The 22,647-nt window shown below is 37.1% G+C and overlaps 1 protein-coding gene across 1 annotated transcript; it reads left to right on the plus strand.

The window, feature by feature from the left end:
* The first annotated feature begins 318 nt into the window (after positions 1-318).
* LOC140157754 (snake venom 5'-nucleotidase-like) lies at positions 319-9,824 on the plus strand. Its single transcript, XM_072181001.1, has 9 exons — positions 319-499; positions 4,041-4,201; positions 4,509-4,722; positions 5,110-5,295; positions 5,776-5,988; positions 6,450-6,722; positions 7,155-7,316; positions 7,752-7,952; positions 9,625-9,824. Exons 1-9 carry the CDS (start codon positions 319-321, stop codon positions 9,822-9,824), a joined length of 1,791 nt encoding a protein of 596 aa, XP_072037102.1.
* Positions 9,825-22,647: the final 12,823 nt, after the last annotated feature.

Raw genomic sequence — 22,647 nt, forward strand, 5'->3', positions numbered from 1 at the left:
GGTATGAAAAACGCAGTGATTTATAGTGCTTTACGCACAGGCATAACGCGTAGACGTTGATCCATAAGCCTCGGCACACTTTAATGACATGCATTTTTAATAGGTACGGTACGTTATAATTCTTATAATTTTTCCTCTCATCTGCAGACAGATAAAACTGCTACAATATTATTGATATAGTGCGATCACATGTGCACTTTCACAGGACAAAATCAACAATGTCCGAATGATAGTACTACAAAACACTGTGAACTTAACTACTTAGTGACATCGTACTGAGTACTACTTTTCATGCTTTTGGTCCATTTTATATTTGCGATGGCTACGTTTGGTACGTCAAAACTGTTATTTCTCCTCCTGGCAGAAATATTTCTTGTATCTGCGGATTATGATCTAAAAATACTTCACACCGGTGATGTTCGCTGTTATTTTGAGGAGGTAAATCTTAAATATGAACCGTGTACAATAGAAGACATAGAACGTAACGAGTGTTTCGGAGGTAAGTTTGGTCATTGTTGGAATATTATAAACAGCATGGGCCGGTAATGGAGGGCCACGTGTATTTTCAACTTGTAACCCCTTGTAACCTCGTACAAAATATTTTAGAAACTATTCCCTAAGGTTATAGTATATGTGCTTGTTGTTACTATAATGTAAATAAGTAGGTCCTAATTGTAATTCTTACAACATGTCATGGGTTTTACTGCATAACCCAAGAAAACCTCCCATATGGGTCCATTATAGGACGGGTTTGGAAAGCTAAGGGTTAACACGCTTACTATCTCGAAACTATGAGCTACATGTAGAGGTATAACTCTTCTGATGGACTTCCCTCATGGTTCATTTGCCAAAATTAAAATACACTAAGCGAACACCACTCAGCCACGAGCTCCCTTTTCATTTTCTTTTTGATCATATTTTATATGCAAGTAGATGATATAGACACCATACACACCGTATTTGAATGCCTGTTGTTTGTGATATCCTAATTAATTTTGGCGCTAACTTTAATACGACAACGTATTAATAAATTATTAATACGCAAGCTACGACAATATTATAGCTTAATTACGACGGTATTTAATAAATTATACTGGGCTTCAGTGGCGGCCGCAATGTTGGGCTTGCGGTGTTTCCTGCACCCTGCTTACGATTATTGCCGCTCGAGCTGATGTTCAGTGTTCAAACGATGCTTGAATGTTTTATACAATCCTAATGAGGAATCACTACCTTGCTAAAATATAGGATCCACAAATTATAAGTTCCCCTAAATACTTCTTAAAATAAATCGAAAAATATTTGACGAAATGCAAACGTGTACAGCCGCGGATCCAGAGGGGAAAAAAACGGGGGGCGCAAAATAGAGGGCGACGAACCATATGGCCGCGAAGCGGTCATCGCGTCGCGCTTGCGCGATGCAGGGGGGGTGTCTGAGGGGGGATGTGCCCCCCTCAGAAGTGAGAAACTTTTGCGAAATGAAGACCTAATTGAAGCCATTTGGTGGACCATTTTGACACTATTTTTGTGTAAAATTTGAGTTTGAAAGAGCGGAAAATTTGTGAAATGACCATGCATGACGGCTCATTTTCCCATTCGTGGACAAGTTTCCAATATTATTGCATAAATTCAATTGTTTTAAACATAAAGTTCCGGGTACGAAAGCATAAAGAAAAGCTAACTTATTTAGGTTAAATACCACTAATTATGTATTACACGTGTTTCAATGGGAAAATGCCTAATTTCGGGTGGAATTTTCTCATATTCAGAACTCTCACAGTTCAATGCCACCAATATCAGGTGAAACTATATGATTTAGATGCCAAATGATCAAAAATTCAACATAGGTTGACCTGAGACTTTTCTTGTTTTAACGCACTGAACCGTAAACACCTTAAAATGACAGTGCGCCCTCGAAGCTGAAAGTTACAATATGATAAGGCGACTATTTACTAAAAACCGAAGCCGTGCGTATGAATTTTGGTACTATTACATCAAAAATGTGTTATATAATGAGAGAAAATGTACCATTTTGAAGCATCAAACTCTAAAAAGTACTTTTTTGGCTATATAATTTGATAAATTTCAGCGATTTTAATGCAGTCTTTTCGAATGCCATGAAAACAAATAGTTCCTCATCGTATTTCAATGTATCGCCCAGGCCTATTTAGTGGTATTTAACCTATACATACGCAGGGGGTGTCTGAGGGGATGTTCCCCCTGAGAAGTGAGAAATTTTGCGAAATGAAGACCTAATTTTCCAAGTTTCCAATATTATTGTATAAATTCAATTGCTTTAAACATAAAGTTCCGGGTATTCAAAGCATAAAGAAAAGAGTAACTTCTTTATACATACGCAGGGGGGTGTCTGAGGGGGGATGTGCCCCCCTGAGAAGTGAGAAACTTTTGCGAAATGAAGACCTAATTGAAGCCATGGACCATTTTGACACTATTATGGTGTAAAATTTGAGTTTGAAAGAGCGAAAAATTTGTGAAATGAACGTGAGGGCTCATTTCCCATTCGTGGACAAGTTTTCAATATTATTGTATAAATTCAATAATTGCTTTAAACATAAAGTTCCGGGTATCCAAAGCATAAAGAAAAGAGTAACTTCTTTATACATATACGCAGGGGGTGTCTGAGGGGGGATGTTCCCTCCTGAGAAGTTGGAAAATTTTGCAAAATGAAGGACTAATAGAAGCCATTTGGTTTACGATTTTGACACTATTATTGTGTAAAATTTTAGTTAGATTAAGTTCGGAAATGTATAAAAATGAAAACCCAATCAAAGCTATTCGTGGATCATTATGCACTATTACTGTGGGCCTATCATTAAGTTATTAGGCCTAAAGTGTACGGGTGTCCGAAGCAAAAGCGAAAACGGCCAGTTTTTTACGCATACGAAGGGGTGTCTGAGGGGGGAAAATGTGCAAAATGAAGGTCCACTTGAAGCCATTTGGTGCATCATTTTTACACCATATATCATTGCTTTAAACAAAAAAAGGGCCCGAACTCAATTTGCAAAATTTTAAACATTACACTGGTCCACTGACCATGCTGACACTTTGTAAGGCTTGAGTTGAGACACACAATTAGGCCTACTAAAGCATGCGTGGATTAATGTCAGCATTGACTCCGTGTTAAATACTGACTGTGGTGACATGTGACGGGCCCTGCATAGGCCTATCAGAGCTTTATATCCGCGGGCTCGCAGTACTATAATTTTCACGTGCTTTGGGCCGAGGACTTGCCTTCAAGCCGGCCTTCAGGCAATGCCTAAAATAATCACAGGCGTAGGCCTACCCCATATACGCCTATTAGGCCTTCGATCGACCCGACTGTGCAGTTTTTAGGTACGGAACTACTTAATTATAAGCCTTCTCTTCGCTTTTTCTCGCTTTTCTTTTCTCTTTTTCTCCTTTTCTCTTTCTCTCCTTTCCCCTTTCCCCGTTTTTACGGGGGGCGCGCGCCCCATCTTTCCTGCTTTTGCTATTTTTACGGGGGGAGGCGCGCCCCCTCCGCCCCCCTCTGGATCCGCACCTGGTGTAAAAAGATGCAAGTAGCTTTATTTGTTTTACACATATGAACCAAATTATAGCGTCACGTCATTGCGTTCAGTCGCACTGGTTCATTGTGTAAAAAGAGACCGTTTTAAACAGTGTTAAAAGTGGCATCTGAGTCCATAGGAATCAGATCTCAAAAAATACAGTATGCCAGACCTATTAATGTGTTTGTTAAAGAAAACCTTACTGCTATGGACTCAGGTGCAACTTTAAAACGGCCCCTTTTCTTACACAATTAACCATTGTGACTGAACTGTGACGATGTGTGACGCTATAAATTGGTCTACAGGGGTAACACAAATAGGACTATATATATCTTTTTACATTTTTATATTTCGTAAAATATTTTTCGACTTATTTTAAAAATTATTAGTGAAGAACTTATAAGTTGTGGACTGTATAATTATGTTGTTGGATTCACAATTACCCACTTTTTCATGCAAAGATACTTTTAACCTGCGTTTTTAATTCTTTTTAAGGTTGGGCCCGTTTGGATACCGTTGTTAACCACTACCGTGATATTAAAGACAATGTACTACTCCTAGATGTGGGGAATCAATTCCATGGCACTCTGTGGTTTAATGTTTATCAGCATCAAGCTACGTCATATTTCATGAACCGGACAGCTTATGATGGCATGGTAAATGGTAATAAATTAATTAATAGTAATAATTAGTTAATTTCAATAATTAATAATAAATATATAAATTAATTAATTAATTAAGTAATTAATTAATTTGTGACGTGAAAATGAGGATGACGATGATGATGTTGCTGCTGCTCCTGTTGATGATGACGATGATGATGATGACGATGATGATGATGATGATGATGATGATGATGATGATGATGATGATGATGATGATGATGATGATGATGATGATGATCGACTGACAGAATGATGATGATTATTATTAGCATTCTTCTTAATTATTGTATTATTCTAGGCGCTTGGTTCACATGAATTTGATTTGAAACCGTCAGGCTTGGCTCCATTTCTTGATGATGCTGATTTCCCAGTCTTAAGCTGTAATATTGATGATAATAATGAACCAATTATGCAGAACAAATATGATAAATACCAAGAAATAACACTCAATACACATCGTATAGGAATAGTTGGATTTTCATACTGGAACACAGAGGAAACATCAAATACAGGTAAAAACAAACAAAGCAACCAAAAATGAGATGTACTTGCCTATGTGAGAGTAGATTTTCAACTTGAGAGAAAGTTGCTCCAAATACCTTAAGAGCCGTTTATAGTAAGGTGCAACCTTCCTACTAAAGATGGCTCTGAAAAGAACCGTTCAGCTGCACCTTTGGAGAACCATTACAGGTTCGGCATTTAGAGAGTTAAATTTACCTTAAGAGTGCTGGCAGATCATGTTATGGTTCCTTTTCAGAACCATTGACAGTGTCCTTAGAAAACAAATCAATAATGTACACTTGGATCGTTAATCTAAGTTTAAGGGACAATACAAACTTTATATCGAAATTGCGTCTTGTTTATTTATTTATTTATTTTTTTAAATTTTTGTATTACAGGCGAACTAATATTTCATGACGAGGTAGAATATGTCAAAACTGCAGTTGAAATCTTGACAGGCTCGGGAGTAAATAAAATCATTGTAATGGGTCGTTCTACATTTCATATACATAAGAGAATAGCTGAAGAAGTGCCTGGAGTCGACATAGTAATCGGTGGGGATATCAATGAATTTCTTTATAATGGTATGAATTTATAAATGAATTTTTATATAAATATTTGTACAGGTACAGGTGTGGCTCTTCTGTACACCTGGACCGACGGCTTAACACTTCCACCGAAGGAAGAAGTATATAATTGTTCACATACCCAGTTCTCAATGAACCATAGGGAGAACGGAAGCCTGATTTAATCCAAAAAATATGTTGCCAAGTAAATTAACTTGAAAAAGGGAAAGTTTAGTCTTTTCGAAACGTCGGGTTTTTAACTTGGTTTTTACGTTTTGTGTTATTCCCTCATCGGATGTTGTGTAATATATTCCCTGTTTTTAATTTCAACTAAATTCAGACTTTATTTTTCCAGTTCAATATCCCACCACGTTTTTCACAACCAGAAATCGAGCCCTGGACCTCTAACACCCAAATGAGAACATTGTAACAACTGAGCCACGCTCTACTCCTACGTGGTGAGCTAACTTGATGATATTTATTTTGAATTTCCAAAAGAGGACCATGGAAGCGCACCCTCAGTTGAAGATCCAACACAAGACTACCCCGTTGTGGTGCAACCTACCCACGACGATTCTACCAACGTGTTAATAGTTCAAGCATACTGGGCAGGTAAATACCTAGGACATTTGGATGTCACGTTTGATGACGATGGAAACGTGAAAAATTGGGATGGCAACCCCATTTTACTCGACACCAAAGTTGAAAAAGGTTAGTAAATTGATCTTAATAGGCTTTGGAAATAGGGATGATGGGCATTGGATCTCAACAATTATAATTGATTTCTTTCTAAAAATTACTGCATAAATGGTATCTCAGATAATAAAGAATCGGAGTATTTCGAGGTACCCATGACGTACCACGGCTATGCATTACGAAGGACGTGATGCAGGAAGATATTCATTAACCTCCTAAAATGCATCTTTATATTAAATAAATTATTAGAATATAGTTGACGAATTGACGAATCGTTTGTATCATTATTATATATTGTTGTATATCATTTGTAATGACTGTATAGTTTTGCAGTGGTGTAATAACGACATCACGAAGAAAGGGTCAAAAGGAATTACACTTTTTAGGTAATTATTATTTTAGGATATTTTAATCTACCCCCCCCCCCCCTGTTAAATAGTCAGTTAACAGTATGTGGCACATTTTGTTTATTCCAGATCAAGAAACTCTAAAAGAAATTAATGAATGGGCTAAAAAGGTCCATGAATACAGAAGTACTTACGTCGGTGAAACAAATGTTCTCCTCGCCGGCACAGGCCCAGATGGTCAGCATAGACAAAGTCCGTGTCGTTATGCTGAGTGTGGCATAGGTAACATGATAGCAGATAGCTTCATACAGCAGAATCTTAACCAACCAACAGAAGACCACTGGAACGACGCGGCGATAGCCTTTATTAACGCAGGTGGAATGAGAAATACACTGGATATAGGTAAGCTGACAGCACTTGTCCTTTTCGTCTTATTTTACCTCTCACATGACGACGGCGGACACAGAACTGTATACAAAGAGCTGGCTGTGGGATATTTGACATTATGTCCCACAATTCAAATACAGTAATGAGGAGAGCGGATAATTAATATGAATTCTGCCTCCACCTGGGATCGAACCTGGCCCGGAGTCAAATACTACATGGAACACACCGCTTTCTTAAGTAAAAACGTAAAATTCTACCAAAATAACAAAGCACGTCCGATTCACTTTAGATATTTTAATCCATCTACGCCCAAAGTACAAAGTAATGGACAGATTAATTGACAATCCAGTAATTCTGATACCTGTTTTCCACTTTAGTGGTAGACTTTTTAAATGACGGTTTAAATAATGTTGCAGCGTCTTTTTAACTGTTGTCCATGTATCACAGGAGTAATAGAACATGGTGATGTTTTGAAGTTATTCCCGTACGCAAATACCATTGATTCGCTTCACCTTGAAGGACAATATTTGATGGAAGTTTTAGAGCATTCGACAGCTGGATACAATGTGTCAGACCCATCGTTCATGGCAAAGTTTCTTCAATTTTCAGGTAGGTCCTTAAAATGAGTAAGCAGCATTATCTCTAATCCTAGCGTTGTAATGACGGATATTCTATAACCTACTACAAATTTTTGGAAACTGACAAATTTGGATTCTAGCTGAGCAATAAGAAACGTTCAAGTTGAGGGACCATTCAATATTTACGCCAGGGGAGAGGGAGTTTTCAAAGATCTGTTGGGGTCTTAAAAGAAATCTGAATTTTTAACTTGAACCATGAAGGGAAATATTAGGTTTTAAATGGAGAAAAGGGGGAAAACAAGGGGTGATCCAATCCGAATGTATTGAGTGGTCGTGAGGGGGGAACGCCAAATTGTTTGTCAATGGCTTAAATATTGAACGGTCCATAATAAGAAAAAAAGTATTGTGTATTATGTTGTAAGGGATGAATGTGTTTAATTGATTTTTTTAAATCTTTTTCATCAAGGTATCCAAGTTGTATACGACTTATCACGTCCTGATCTTCAGCGAGTACAAAGCGTGTCTGTTTTATGCACCGATTGCCAAATACCTCAGTATGAACCTCTGGAGCTGGACAAGATGTACCGTATACTAATGCCAAGTTTTCTTGCCAATGGGGGCGATAGCTATGATATGATAAAAGAGCACAAGATCAACCATGTTGCCGGTAAGCTGTAAGGTCATAGAATTTTAGACCAAATATGGGGGGGTTTATAATTTTGTAACACCCAAAATAGGGGGGTTATAGAATTATTAAGGGCTGACTCAAAATGTTCGCGAGCTGCGCGCGCATTCTTTTGATTTAACAATTAAAATGTACGCACAATCTTTCGTTATACAATGCAAAATTGTTCCATGCTCCGCGCGCCTTCTTTACACACACAATCAAATTTTAACGCACTCCGCACACTTTCTTCGCTCTAAAGTTTTGGTGCGCTCCTCACCTTTGTTCCGGCAATGAATAATTTGTCTTGAGTCTGTGTAGGCATAGGGGGGGGGGCATAAATATTTTCGACACAAGATATGGAGTCGTAAAAATTGTTTGCCCGCGATAGGGGGTCATACAAAATTGACTCCGGTCAACGACATACTCATGCCCCCCCCCGAAGAAAATGACATTCCCCTAAGGGAAAAGGCTTTAGAGATAATGTAATCTACCATTTATGAGCTAAAAGAAAAACTAGTCAAATAATGTAGACAATTTTCAGCTATTTATACCTGTAACTGTAGTAAGGGTAACAAAATACGACTGATTTGTAAGTCTATACCAGATGATCTGACATGTCATCTAATATACTACCTAGCCAAAGTGCCGCCTACAAGGGAAGTTAATGGGGTGCATTACCCCGTAATGGCTCTCGGCGGCACTGCCTAGCAGTGACTTAAGCAATAATGTGTGATTTGCTTAAAGAATAGATTCCTACGTAAATGTCACTTTTCACTGATCACATTGTCACTTTTAATTTCGAGCCAAACAAATGAGGTGAAAAATTGCTATTTCATTCCAGCGTATTATTGCGCGGAGCATCACGCACCTAGGACGTATATTATAAGACGTAAGACGAATAGCGATATGCACAAAATTTAAATATTACTGATTCAATAATGCAATTACACATTCACGAGACGTGCTACCAAGCACTCGATCGGTGAACTCGGAATCAAACCGGAGGTCTCTGGGTTTAATATAAAAACTTTCAATACTTTTTACTTTTTAGTGCTTTAATTACAGTGAAATTAATATTTTTTACTGTAATTAAAGCACTTCATGCTTAGTCTTTCACGTGGTATTTAATAGTACACGTTGGGTACTACGATCAAGCAAAAAGTAGAAATTCGAGAAAAATTGAGGGCGTCGCTGTAGACAATTTCACACATTATGGCCTTTTACCATATTTCAACAATTATTATATTACTATTAACTGTCTGTCATGTTTTTAACAATTTTCTTTTCAACATTTCTTTTCGCATTTTTTCCAATTTTTCTCTAATAATTTGTTATTATTTTATTATTTATTTAGTTATTTTTCCAAATATTTTTGCGCCTCTTTCTTTTTCAATAAAATTTTCTACCAAGACATTTTAAACATTTTTATCACAATTTTGTTTCTTATTTTGAATCTCAATTCAAAATTTGTGATTTGTGGTCAACGGCCATTTGGTAGTCATTTCTGGTCATTGATCAAATATTGATCATTTCTGGCCATAATCAAATAGTAGTCATTTCTGGTCATTGATCAAAGGTTATGTTCTATGAAGTTTACACACATGCCATTTGCACGTGTGCATCTCTCACCACATAATTGTATCAACTGGATCTATTTTATTTAATCTTTTAGGAGCCATTGATGTGGATGCTTTAGAAGCTTACATTGAACAAATAAGTCCTCTCTACCACCATGGACAGATGGGACGAATACGCTTTGCTACAGATAAACCACTACCGTGCGCGTACGGACATGCTGATATTTTGAACACATCTTATATATCTCTTTTATTAGGAATCATGCTTTCATATTTTGTCAAATATTTACACTAAACCTATTTAATTTCTATCGTAAAATTAACATGATATTTACATTTCTTCTTATTATTGTAAAAAAAAAAAGAGTAAAGGAAACGATCCCGGGAAACGATCCTGTATAAACAGTGATCGGAGTGCCCATCTCTCTTTCATTGGCGATTGGGCCAGACTCCTCCATGTAATGTTGCTATAGGGGGATCGCTACACCTACTCTACAGCGAGTCTGTTACCTTCCCAGCATTTAAAGGAGTATTTCGTGATCCTAGCATCCTCTTTTTATGACATTTTTCAGTACATATGCACGAAAAAATCATATTCCCAAAATTTCAGTTGATTCCGATATTGCGTTTGCGAGTTATGCATGAATATGTGTATTACACTGCTCCATAGACAATACGTTGTAATTTCGTTCTGGTGCACCAGAACGAAATTCAAATTTCACGATATCTTTGCTAAACGAATTAATCTGCAAGAAATATTTTGACATCCTAAGAACTGGCTACATTTATATGTAGGTTTCCAGTGGTTTCCAGTGATATAAAAATCTCAACTTTTTTTGAGAAAAGTGGGGGGATGAGGCTGTGGATCACGAAATGCCCTTTTAAGAATGCCGGTACCCATTTAAATACCTGGGTGGAGAGGAGTAATCGAGATAAAGTGCCTTACTCAAGGGCACAACACGATGGCGTCGCCGGGGCTCGAACCCGCAACCTTCCGAATATGATTCAGTGCCCATTCCGCTAGTCCACCGTGCTCCCGTTAAAGTAGTATTAGAATAGTATTACTACATGTATTATTATATTTCTTTTTTTTTTAAATGACACACACTTGTCTAATCCTGATATAGTGACAAAAGAGTATCAGAAGTAAAGTAATTTAATTTTTACTCTAGCTAGCTTGTTGAAGTAATGTAGTTCAAGATATGGTTCCATGAATATAGGATTAAATCACGAATGAACCAGTTAAGAATATTAAAACATATAAGGTAATGCGAAAAGTATAATTTGTATAGGCGATGTGAAATAAACTTGTGAAAAGCCAACACTTGCTTCTTATTTATAATAAATTAAAAGGAATAAGATTAGTAAAATTAGATGCCGCTTGAGACCTCACTTGTGATTTAAGAATCCAAAAGCTCCTTTTGCGACTGAAAGTCAACAAAAACAAAACAAACAAAAACATCCGCCATGATGATTCAAAACCTGTCCCAATTAAAGATAGATGAAATCAAAACCTCACCCAATTATATATTACAGATTACAGGAATATATCCTTACACTTGGAAAAATAATCGCAATTTCAAAACGGAACCATATTGGGTACATTCGTTTTTTTAATAAATAAAATAATCCGGCACATTTTGACACCCCATTGAATCCAAAGTGACTTCAAGAAGCAAAGTTACAAGCGTTTGATTAGACGAATGTCCAGTTAAAAAGTGACACACTGACCTATTCAAAACTTCACGAACTAGACATTTGGTTTGAGAGTCGTAAATGGCTAATGTGTGCGTGCCTTTAATTTAAGACGAAAGAAAACTGAAACAAAAGAGCTGACAAATAAAATGCAAGTTATGAAAAGTACAGAGAAGTAAAAACTTAAATAAATACTCCTTTAAATAAAGTTTTATTGAAGAAACTGTGTAGTCTCTTTGTTGCGCTTGTTGGAATCTTTTTGCGCCTGGTATAGGCCAATTTGTCACTTTTAAAACTGGACATTCGTCTATTCAATTGCTTGTAACTCTACTTCTTGAGGTCCCATTGGATTCAATTGTGGTGTCATAATGTGCAGGATTAGATAGTGTATCTATTACAAAAACAAATTTACCCCAATATGGTTCAGTTTTGAAATTGTGATTATTTTTCCAAGTGAGGTATATAACACTAATTAATTTTATTGTTCTTAAGTGTATCGTTTCCTTTTATTTATTTATTTATTTATCTATTTATTTATTTATTTAAATAAATAAAGTGCATTGTAGCCTACGGCTACCCAACTAAAGGCTGCTAGTCAGGTGTAGGAATGCGTGAATTTGGATTCCTCTATAACTGGCGGGATTATGAAATAACCTGTATTCCACCATCACAAAATATTAAAAGACCAAGGTATTTTTTATTTTACTTTACACTAGGCACTTTTATACAAACAGAAAAAAATAGACGACGAGAAATAACACCCTAAAATAAACATTGGGAGCATGGTGGCCGAGCGGAACGGAAGAAGGTTGCGGGTTGGGGCCCCGGCGACGCCATATTGCTATGCCCTTGAGTAAGGCACTTTATCTCGATTACTCCTCTCTACCCAGGTGTATAAATGGGTACCGGCATTCTTAAATGCTGGGAAGGTAACATACTCGCGTGGAGGAGGTGTAGCGATCCCCCTATATCAACATTACATGGAGGAGTCTTGCCCAATCGCCAATGAAAGAGAGGTGTGCACTCCGATCACTGTTTACAGGATCGTCTCCTTTACCTTACCTTTTACCTTAACATGACCTAAGAAGCATATCATGTTTTAAAAATCATGCCATACAATTTGTATTATATCGCGAATTCAAACAAACATCAAAATTATTCCTCGTATTCATTATTTGCAATTTGGTGAGTCCCATCTGCTCTCAGAGCCCACAAAAATAATGTGCAAAGGTGGGTGACAAATACAAAAAAAAATTAAGATCTCCAAGTGTAATGTTTTAAAATCTTACAAAGATCCATCTAAGTCAAAGCTAACAATTTATACACTTTCCTCTCGGAACGACTTAGCTAATTATCACGCGCTTACACTCACATGAGTCAAGTATCAACAATTCTGGACTGCCATCCTTAATTCGGTAGCGAAATTGTTGTATAATAGTATAGTGAGGCGGAAAGGTGATATATATAGATTTTGACAGATATTGCAAGAATTTGGACATTGAGGACTTTACCAATATGACCCGATGAATACATTGCTGCAGTTTAAAACAATCTGAGCAATGTAAGCGACCATAAACATTCCCCGCAAAAAGGCATGTCATTTATTTTGTTTCTGTAGGTTTTTGTAATCGGCATACATTAACAGCTCTTATGTACAACTTTTTAAGATTTCTGGACACATATCACTTGATCTGTGTTAAATATCCGCTTCACTTAAAGTTAATCAATCCGAAACGCACGTCGAAATGCCACGCGAAAACGGGTGCACATAAATCCATAAACAACTGGATTTATAAAATGGTTGAATCGTTGTGCTTCTCCAAGGATGATGACAAAGAACGCCAACGAGGTGTTGCTCTTGAAAAGTGAAGCAAACACAGGTTGTGGGATAGTGTAGACGCATAAAGTGAGTATCCACAGGATAGTGAAGATTGTGGTTGTCAGCAGCAAGGTTTTAGTCATGCGGCTTAGGGTTTTTCGCTGGAAATCACGAAGCTGATTTGCCAAAGGCTGCTGTCTGTCGATTCGCCACTCAGCATGCTGTGGTTGTTGAGAAGTTGAAGGCATGTCCAAAGGCGATGGATCTTCAACACATGGGAGTGAATTCTTCTGACTTCCGGCTTCCATGTTGTCGGTTTGATCTTGGAATTCTGTAATCTGATCTGCAGGTACATTGTCCATGTTGCCGGTATTATCTAGGACTTCCGCAATGTCTAATCTGCGTTGTTGGTTACGAACGTGAAGGACCATCTTACTGTTGAGGGTGATGATCAAAACGATGGTCACGATCAGTGTGCCGTAACCTACGATGTAAATTACGATCCGCCAATCCTCGGTGATATCGCATGGCTGCCGAGTCCACGTGGGGTGATGAATACTTACACCAAACCCTGCGAGAACCCCGAATATTAGACTCAGCGACACAGCTGTAACGACAAGAATGATGGTAGATCGGACGCTCATTCCAGAACGGCAAACTACGCAGAACCGGTTGACGGCAACTAACCCGTGTATTAACGTCGCGTAAAACTCGATCGCCAAATCCACGCTGCCTCTAGATTTACACAGCACTTCTTGTATATAAATAGCGACAGATTCGTTTTTGTGCTGAATATAATCCTCGTACAAAAAGTTACCTATTACTATTGGCACGGTGGTTACGGAGTAGAGCAGGTCACCAAAACCTAGTGCGATAATTATGATGTCCGCCGGAGTCTTTTGAGCGAAACCGACTATAAACGTAACTAGCACCACAACGTTAGCGAATAAACTTAGTATGCCGGAAATACCATCAATAGCGGTGTACACGACTGGATGGTGCTGTTGCAAAGCCATTTCTGCACAATTGAGTGTCCGATTGAAGCGAACAAACAATTTGTTTGTTTGTTTACCTAGGTTGGTCCTTAAGAGGCATATGTGAAGTCCATTCCTGGAGTAATCACTTCGAATACTTTACCAGACATGGATGTTTCTGTCCAAAGATCATAAAAAATTTCAAAACTAAATTGAACAACGGTAAATGAGCGCGTCATTTATTTATGGTCATTTTACTTATAATTTGAGGTCGTGAATGAACCAATCAGAGGAAGTAGAGATAAAACTATAATGATCACGGTTGAGATTTCAGGCATTGTATGGGAGTGTTCAGAAATACTCTGGTGGGGGGGGGGGCTGGAAAATATGTAGGGGGCCAACAAATTCGTCTATAACTTAATTTTGAGGTTTGTGTCAGTTCTTTCTGGTCAGCTCTTTAGATCACTAAAAGCTGTAATATCTTTGCTCTTCTTTAGTGTTGAAAATTTTTACAATAATGTTTCATGTAGTACTGATTATTAATTTATTATCACTGATATATAGAACTAAATCATGTTGCATTACAATTATAGGCGGAGGAAGCTTGGAGAACCAAGGTACACGCCCCCCCTAATTTTTTCCATGGGGGACATCCCCTAAAAATCCTTAAAGAAGAAGAAATGAAGCAATAAATGCCATGTTCAACTTTTTTAGCACATCGAAAAGCACCATGTTTTGGGCCCAAATAGGGTAAATTTGGCAAAATGTTGCTCTTCGCGATCACACGAACTGGCCCATCAATTTAATAGCAAAACACACCATTTCGGCAGTAGTGTAGACAGGGGGCGGAAGGGCCCCTGACAAAAAATGAAAGAGAAAAGTGCCCCTCTGACAAAAAATGAAAAAGAAAATCTGGAGGGCAAAGAAAAGGAGCAAGAAGACCCTTTTCCATATAAATTCAACCTGATCATGGGCCCAAATAGTGTAAAATACAAAATGTTTGCACGCTGTGTGCACACATTGTCACAATAAAGGCATTTTCATCCCATCATGGGCGAAATACAATCTTTGCACGCGTTTTGTCCCAATAAAGCCTTTTTGAAGCTCAAATACATGTACAGTCTCTCTAAAAAACAAAACCGGTATAATTATGTATTTTCTCGTCTGTGCCCCCGAAATTGCATTCACCCCCGACCAAGAAAACTGGCTACGCCCCTGTATTTTGGGCTAAAATAGTCTTGTTTTTGCGCGCTTCGCCGCAACAAAAAGTCCCAGTAAACATAGGCGTAGATCCCGGGGGATGGCACATTCAATCATCCCCCCAATGTTGACGCCTGATGATGTATGTGTGTTTCTGACCAAATTAAGCTCATATTTGGCTATTTTAGCCCCCACAGTACAAATTTTTGCTCGCTTAGCGCGTATGTAATAAACTTTTACATCAAATTTCACTCGTTTAGCTTCCAAATGGCAAAAATGTTAGTGTGCTACTTTAAAACATTTCCACAATTCCACATATTTTATATCAATGACATGCGTACAATTTCAAATTTTAGTATCATTAATGCCATTTGAATGGTAGTAGAATTGAATTAGTAGAATGGTACATTATGATGGGGGGGGGGTCCAAATATTTTTGAACCTTTATGAGGGGGGGTCAAAAATTTTTAGGTCTATTAAGAGGGGGGGGGGGCAAAAAAAGTTTTGGGTTCGCAAAGAGGGGGGGTTAAAAAAATTTTCGACACAAAAAAAAAAAAAAATTCAGCCCCCCCACCAAAGTATTTCTGAACACTCCCTATTGTCATGATTATTATTGTTATACTGTTAATTGTTCGTAAGTGTAGAATTTCTCACGGTAATCTGGACGGATCCTTAAAGAAACTAATTCTTAATTAATCTTCTTTCTTTCCCTGCTCGTATTCTCACATAACACTCTCAGCGTGAGAGCTCCAACTCCAAGCAAACCATGGATAATAAACATTTTCCCTTCTTCCCTCGACATCTGTGCAACTGGTATACCAGGGATATGATTTCCAGTGGCGTACCGTGGCCGCCCCAACCGGGGGGTGTGGGCTGAAGAAAATTCAATTTTGCCGGCTCCTTCCTCAACAGCCCGAAAAGGTTGACCCAATTTTTTTCTCGGTCGTTTGAAAAAGTGAAGAGCAAAAAAAAAAAAAAAGGGGGGGATCAGGGGCGCTAGTGCCATAAAAGCAGCACAGTTTGATGTATAGTACCATTTTTTTCAAAAAATTTTATGCTTTATCACATTTTTCCGCCCTTTTTTATTTACTCATTTTTTTGCCGCCCCCTTCGTTTTTGCCCCCCCTGTTTTTCCCGCCCTTCTTCTTCCGCTGCCCCTCCATTTTTTTGGCCGCCCCTGCTTTTACCCCGGGAGCTGGCGCCCAAAGCCCCCCAAAAAAAAAAAAAAAATACGCGCATGATTTCATATACCTGGGTATACATTAGTAGGCATATATTCTTCTTTTAATATTTTCTTATCAAGATAATTATTCTTTCTCTTTAATAATATTTTCTAAACCTTTATTCTTTGTGCAGTAGGAACAATTTCACCTTGGTTAATGGTGAATCTTGATGAATTTTCGATCATTAGAGCATGCAAGGAGTTAATAGACTGCCCAGGGTATTTAGTGTCTGACTGACTATGGTCAGGCACCAAGTACTGATATTTGTGTCCTATTTAATCTTTACTTCTTTTCACTTCATAAATTTTTAGCATGTTAATTTAAGCTGTTAGTTTTAGTGCAAAGAAGTAATTTAAAATAACAGAAAAATATAATCATGATAATCAGAGTCTAGAACATAGTAAAACTGAAAGTGAACATAGCTTGCTGCAAAAATTATATATACAGATTTCACTCCATCCACAGAAGTCCCAGAGCCTAGAGGGCACAATGTAATGTTCACACGACCATCCACCTGTTGTTAACTTGTCAAAAATGACATATGTCGTGTCATGTCAAAAGGAGACACTTTTGGGCAGGATCGTAAATGGAGAAATAATCAAAAACCTGCCCGGGTGTGGTTTTTTCACAATTTCTGTTTGTTGCGAATTTGTGATGTTATTAATGTTAAAACTATTGTCTGATAGTTTTAGACCGGAATATAACTGGCATCGTGTATTTTTTGAGACACTTTTCAAGGTAATTCCTACTCTCAACATTGCCAATGATATTTTTAAAGGCCGATATCTCAATTTCCAATTTTATAATACCGTAACTTACGAACTCAATAATCTTCGCTTAGGAATGTCCGATTTTATTGGGGAAAACGGCGCTGTGGAGCAAAATAACTCTATATTTAAGATATGTAAAAACCTCAAAATTTATAACCTGCCCAAAAGTGTCTCCTTTTGACATGATACGTCACATATGGTGTGAACAAAACAGTAGCAATTCTAGCTGACAGCTTTTAAAATTTGCTATCAAAACTTTTTAAGGATATGTACGTGTAATGCTGAGTGCAATTAATTGAAACATTGGGCACATTGACGTCAATTTGATCGGCCTAGTTACTGCATCGAGTTCCTCTATTAATTAGAAGTGATACATGTAAGAGGTTGTTCCTTTTGGTGACATGTCTTACAAATCAGGCAAAATGGGTACTATATTAAAGCTACTATACATGTATACTGGAATAATCAAATTTAACAACAACCAAAAAAAATGAAGAATTTCAAATGCCTTTTTTCTTATGAAAAAGGACAAAAAGAAGATGTTTTGTAGCACTGTGTCTGGGGTACTTTCTTGGAGAACGCATCATCAAAAATTATAGCAGGCATAAATTAAGCATGGTCATAGCAAGGAGGTGAATGATATACTTTTGACTATAACTATAATAGACGTTCACTCTTTGCACACATTCTAAATAGGGTTATCTTAAACAACCGATAACAATAAGATTATAAGGGTATTTAGAGTCATAGTAATTCCAATTCCACTGCTTTAGTGGTAATCAGTTTTGGTACAACAGCTGGGCAACAAACAAAGTTTTGGAAGCCTTTAGAAATGACAAAAAATGTCTCTTTTCTGGAAAACTCTGTTTATTCCAACGTGGCTGCCATTGTTTTCGGTTTTATGCCCGTGGTCCACTGTATGGGCCGACTTTACATTAACCGTTCTCCATACTAATGATATTCGAAGCCATTTTCAAGAATTCAATAAAGACTGGAATGACTGCTCGGTGGAGGAATCCTCTGAAGGACTGTGTTTTGGAGGATGGGCACGGTTGGATACAAAGATAGCAGAGATTCGTGCCGATGTGGAAGCACGACGTGGAAATCTGTTACTGCTGGACGCGGGGAATCAATTTGGAGGCACCCTATGGTTTACTGTGTATAAAGATGAGGCGATATCGTATTATATGAACCGGACTCGATACGATGTTATGGCAAGTATGTAAGTGTATGTTGGTAGGTGTGATGGGGTGAGGGGTGGGTGTCGGTGTATTCGTGTCTGTGCGGGGGTATTTAGCTTCAGCGGGGACACATGTTATGGGACGTGAGTTACATTGATATACGAGGACGTTTTCGACATCATTTGTAACATTAAAAAAACCCGTTTCTTGATAACTTACTGCAAATATTCTAATAATTATAATATTATTTAAGGGATGGGGTATGGACGTTTGGACAGTATTTTTGTGGGACATGAAAGCATATCAGGCATATCGAATTGCATTCTGAATACGAAGAGTGTCCTTCTGATATCAAATAATTTTGATCTTTTGAATTCGCGATATAATACGCAATTTATGGCAAATGATTAAAAAATAATATTTTTGATATTTAACACTCCTCGAAGTAAACTCCCGGTGGGTTCAGTCTTCACTGACAATGTGTACGCATGATGGTTCCAATTAGGGGTACTTTTCAAGAAATGTCCGCGGAATTTTCGAGGACAAAATTGTTCGCGATTGTCCAAATTAGGGGTGTTTTTGGAGCAAAATTGTCCTTGAAATGGAAAATAGGGTGTATTTCTAGGACTTTCGTCCGCGTTTTACCGCTACAGTTTTCGTTATTGTCCTCATTTCCCCGTGAAATAGGGGGAAATTCAAAAGCGTCCTTGAAATGGTAAAAATAGGGGTATTTATTTCGAAAAAATGTCCTCGATTCCTCGTAATAAGGGGGGTGAAATGAAAATGCGTCCTCAAAATGATAAAAATAGGGGAGGTATTTGGGGGCAAATTTTCCTTGATTTCGCGCAAAATAGGGGGTAAAATTGCTGCAAATGTCCTCGATTCCCCGTGAAATAGGGGTCATTTTCAAATCCTGGAACGGTCATACGTCCTACCTTTAAATACAAACTGAACCCACCGGGAGTAAACTTTATAAATCTAATGATATGTACTGAAAGTGTGTGTGTAGCTGGGAAGAAAAGCCGACGATCAATTTTGACCTCTCGTATTGAAGATATGGAATTTATTTGGGGGGGGGGGGGGGGAATGTATAAAAATAATATCTAAGGTCAAAATTTTCAATTAATCGTCGGCTTTTCATCCCAGCTACATACACTTTCAGTACATATCATTAGATTTATAAAGTTTACTTCGACGACCGTTAAAATATCAAATTTTAATAATTTGTCATCAAATTTGTATTATATCGCGAATTTCAAAAGGACATTCCTCGTATTCAGAATGCAATTCGATAGGTCTGGTGTACTCATCTCAGCTCCCACAAAAATGCGTGAAAACGTCGCTAAACGTTAATACCCATTCCTTTTTAAGGAATGGGTATTAACGTTTAGCAACACTTAAAAGTGTTGACAAAATATTTGGCAACAAATGCTTGCAAAAAATATCACATGGTATCATGGTCAAGTCAAGTCAAATTAAACTTTATTAAGCCATTTCTGGATCATAAATAAACTACATTAGAGAACAAGCATAAGACAAAAAAGATACAAAACAGGTATCAATCAATCAATCAATCAATCAATCAATCAATCAATCAATCAAAATAACTGTCTTCAGGCAGATCTGCCAGGAATTCTAAAGTAAGCAGTCAACAAAAATTAATCAATCAACATATCAATAAACCAATTAATATCATCAAAATATCATTTGTATAAAAATATTTTTTTAAAGAATTTACCCAATGCCTATACAAGTCAAGTCAAGTCAAGTCAAGTTAAACTTTATTAATCCATTTCTGGAAATTACATGCACATGAGATCACAATAAAATACATTAGAAAACAAGCATAATACAAAAACTCAAAAAATTCAAAGGCACTCCCTAGAAAAGGAATGAAAACATACATTAACGACGGAACTAATAAAATACAGCTTGAGGGACAAATGAGTTCAGGTACCTGTCTGTATATTTGCACGCGGCAGTTGCATACGACCAGTGTCTGAGTTATGATGATATGACAAGCGATGGTGGAGTATGCAATTTTGCAAGAGTAACTATATTATGGTATTGAATACCCACCAATCATAACTGTCCTTTTTTACGTAAAAAGATGAGGGACATGTTTGTACACACCAGAATTTTTCAAGACCCCGAATTTACGTATAATAATGTGATAACAAGAAATATAACAGTCATCCTTACTCATTTGTATGTAATGAAACGTACGGTATGTGAGTTGAAATGAATGTTTTTAAGGGATCTGGCGTTTCGACGGTATTTTTGTGGGACATGAGAGCACATCAGACATATCGAATTGCATTCTGAATAAATTGTTAAAATTTGATATTTTTCACATTTTTGATATCAGTCCTCGAAGTAAATTTTATAAATCTAATGATATATTCTTAAAGTGTATGCAGCTGGGAGGAAAATCCGATGATCAACTGATATCTTGACCTTTCATATTTAAGATATGGATTTTTTTTTTGTGTGTTTTTTAATAATTTGCCGTAAAATGTGTATTACATTGCGAATTTCAAAAAATCAAAATTATTTGATATCAGAAGGACATTCTTCGTATTCAGAATACAATTCGATATGTCTAAAATATCACTATAGCGTATATTTGAATTATGAGATTATGTTTGTTCTGAAAAAATAGCTTGTATCAATTTTATAGATGGTCCTTGTTTTAATTATACGGTACCTGCAGGGAATATGGGACAATTAAGGACGTTTAGCTTATTTGCATAAAAACTAAAGAAGATATGCCCACAAGAGATTGTTATGATGAACAACCTGTCCTTTAAGATTAATAAAACAGGAAATGTTACCTTGTTTTTATGTTTGTTTGGACGCTATGACGTCAAAATGACGTCATCGTCAAGTGTCCCATATTACCTGCATGTGCAGGTAATATGGGACACTGTGTTATCTCTATGATGAAAATCAAAAAGTTCAGAAAATCACTATTTTGTTCTAAAAAGATTTTTGTTACATGATTTTGAATGTTAAATGCAAATTTCTACAAGAAAATTCAATTTTCTAAATAGTTTTGCTTTTCGCATTGACAATGCACACAATTTCCTATGTGTCCCATATTACCTGCACCCATTTAGTTGAAAATCAGAGAAAATAATCATTCATAAAAAGGAAAATGCCACTTGTCAGTGGAATTTTACCTGCTGATAAGCTTAACCCATCACCTAAAGATCATAAAAATGACAAATGCCCCTCAGTACCAGAGTTTTGGATACACAATCATAAAATGTGACGTCATTGATTTTATATCAGGCCAAAAAAACGACATAATTTTTTGGGCAATTTCACTCTTTTTGGCATTGATTTCCAAGAGTTTGACACACAGACTCCAAAACTGCATTTCTAGAAGCACAATTGATGTCTCTAAACACTTAACAAATCAACTTAAAGTGTTTACCTTCTCTAAGCTATATCTCTCCCATATTACCTGCAGCTACCCTACACTAATTTACAGGAGGATAACCAGATTGGTTTAGGATATGCATTTTGTACTACCTTGCATAATTAGAAAGCTAATTATGTGGTTATTGATGCATTGTATTGCGGTCCCAATTGTAAACAACAAGCCGTATTAAACTTCATTTGAGAAGAGATAATGATTCTACTTGTTCTACGTGTTCAAGTAGAGTACTTGAATAGAATTAATCATCTTTAATTTAAACGATCTTAATCATATTCAATGGGTCGTTTTAATAACAACTGGGCTCATAATTTGTGTGTAACTTCCAGGTTACTTGTGCTATATTCGGAATCCCAGCAATCGATCGACCATAAGAGAGTCTCTTTTTACTAATCTCGCTATTCATCGCCAATGGGCAGTACAAAAGACGTCTGCCATGTGCTCTCTCCGTGTATCTATTTTAAAGAGGCGTAGTTCGAATTTTCATCTTCTATGTTCCCTCTTAGATTGAGGCTTCCCATTGAAATAACGTGTTGCTCCAGTGATGTTGATATTAGAAGTAAAACCGTGTGTTACAATACCCCATAGAACAGTATATACACTTCCGTGTGGTTACCACAAACCAGTACGTGTTTGTTCACACCATTTAAGTAAAAATATATCTCGGGCGTTACATTGCACTGGAGTAATTAATGAAACAATTACGAGCTTTCTTCTGATCCCAAAATCTCAATTGTTATGAAGAAAAATGGGGAATGAAGCTGTTGATTGTGTCAATGATATTTAAAGACACGCAAAACCAATAGGAAAGTGC

This window comes from Amphiura filiformis, chromosome 7 (genome assembly GCF_039555335.1).
Source record: "Amphiura filiformis chromosome 7, Afil_fr2py, whole genome shotgun sequence".
NCBI classification, from domain to species: domain Eukaryota; kingdom Metazoa; phylum Echinodermata; class Ophiuroidea; order Amphilepidida; family Amphiuridae; genus Amphiura; species Amphiura filiformis.

What these genes read in the sequence shown, in the direction of transcription:
- LOC140157754 (XM_072181001.1), top strand. Translation starts at nt 319, where the DNA reads ATGGCTACGTTTGGTACGTCAAAACTGTTATTTCTCCTCCTGGCAGAA. An exon ending in AGAGGAAACATCAAATACAG is followed by an intron (nt 4,723 to 5,109) that starts GTAAAAACAAAC and finishes TTTGTATTACAG; the next exon opens with GCGAACTAATATTTCATGAC. An exon ending in AAAGTTTCTTCAATTTTCAG is followed by an intron (nt 7,317 to 7,751) that starts GTAGGTCCTTAA and finishes TTTTTCATCAAG; the next exon opens with GTATCCAAGTTGTATACGAC.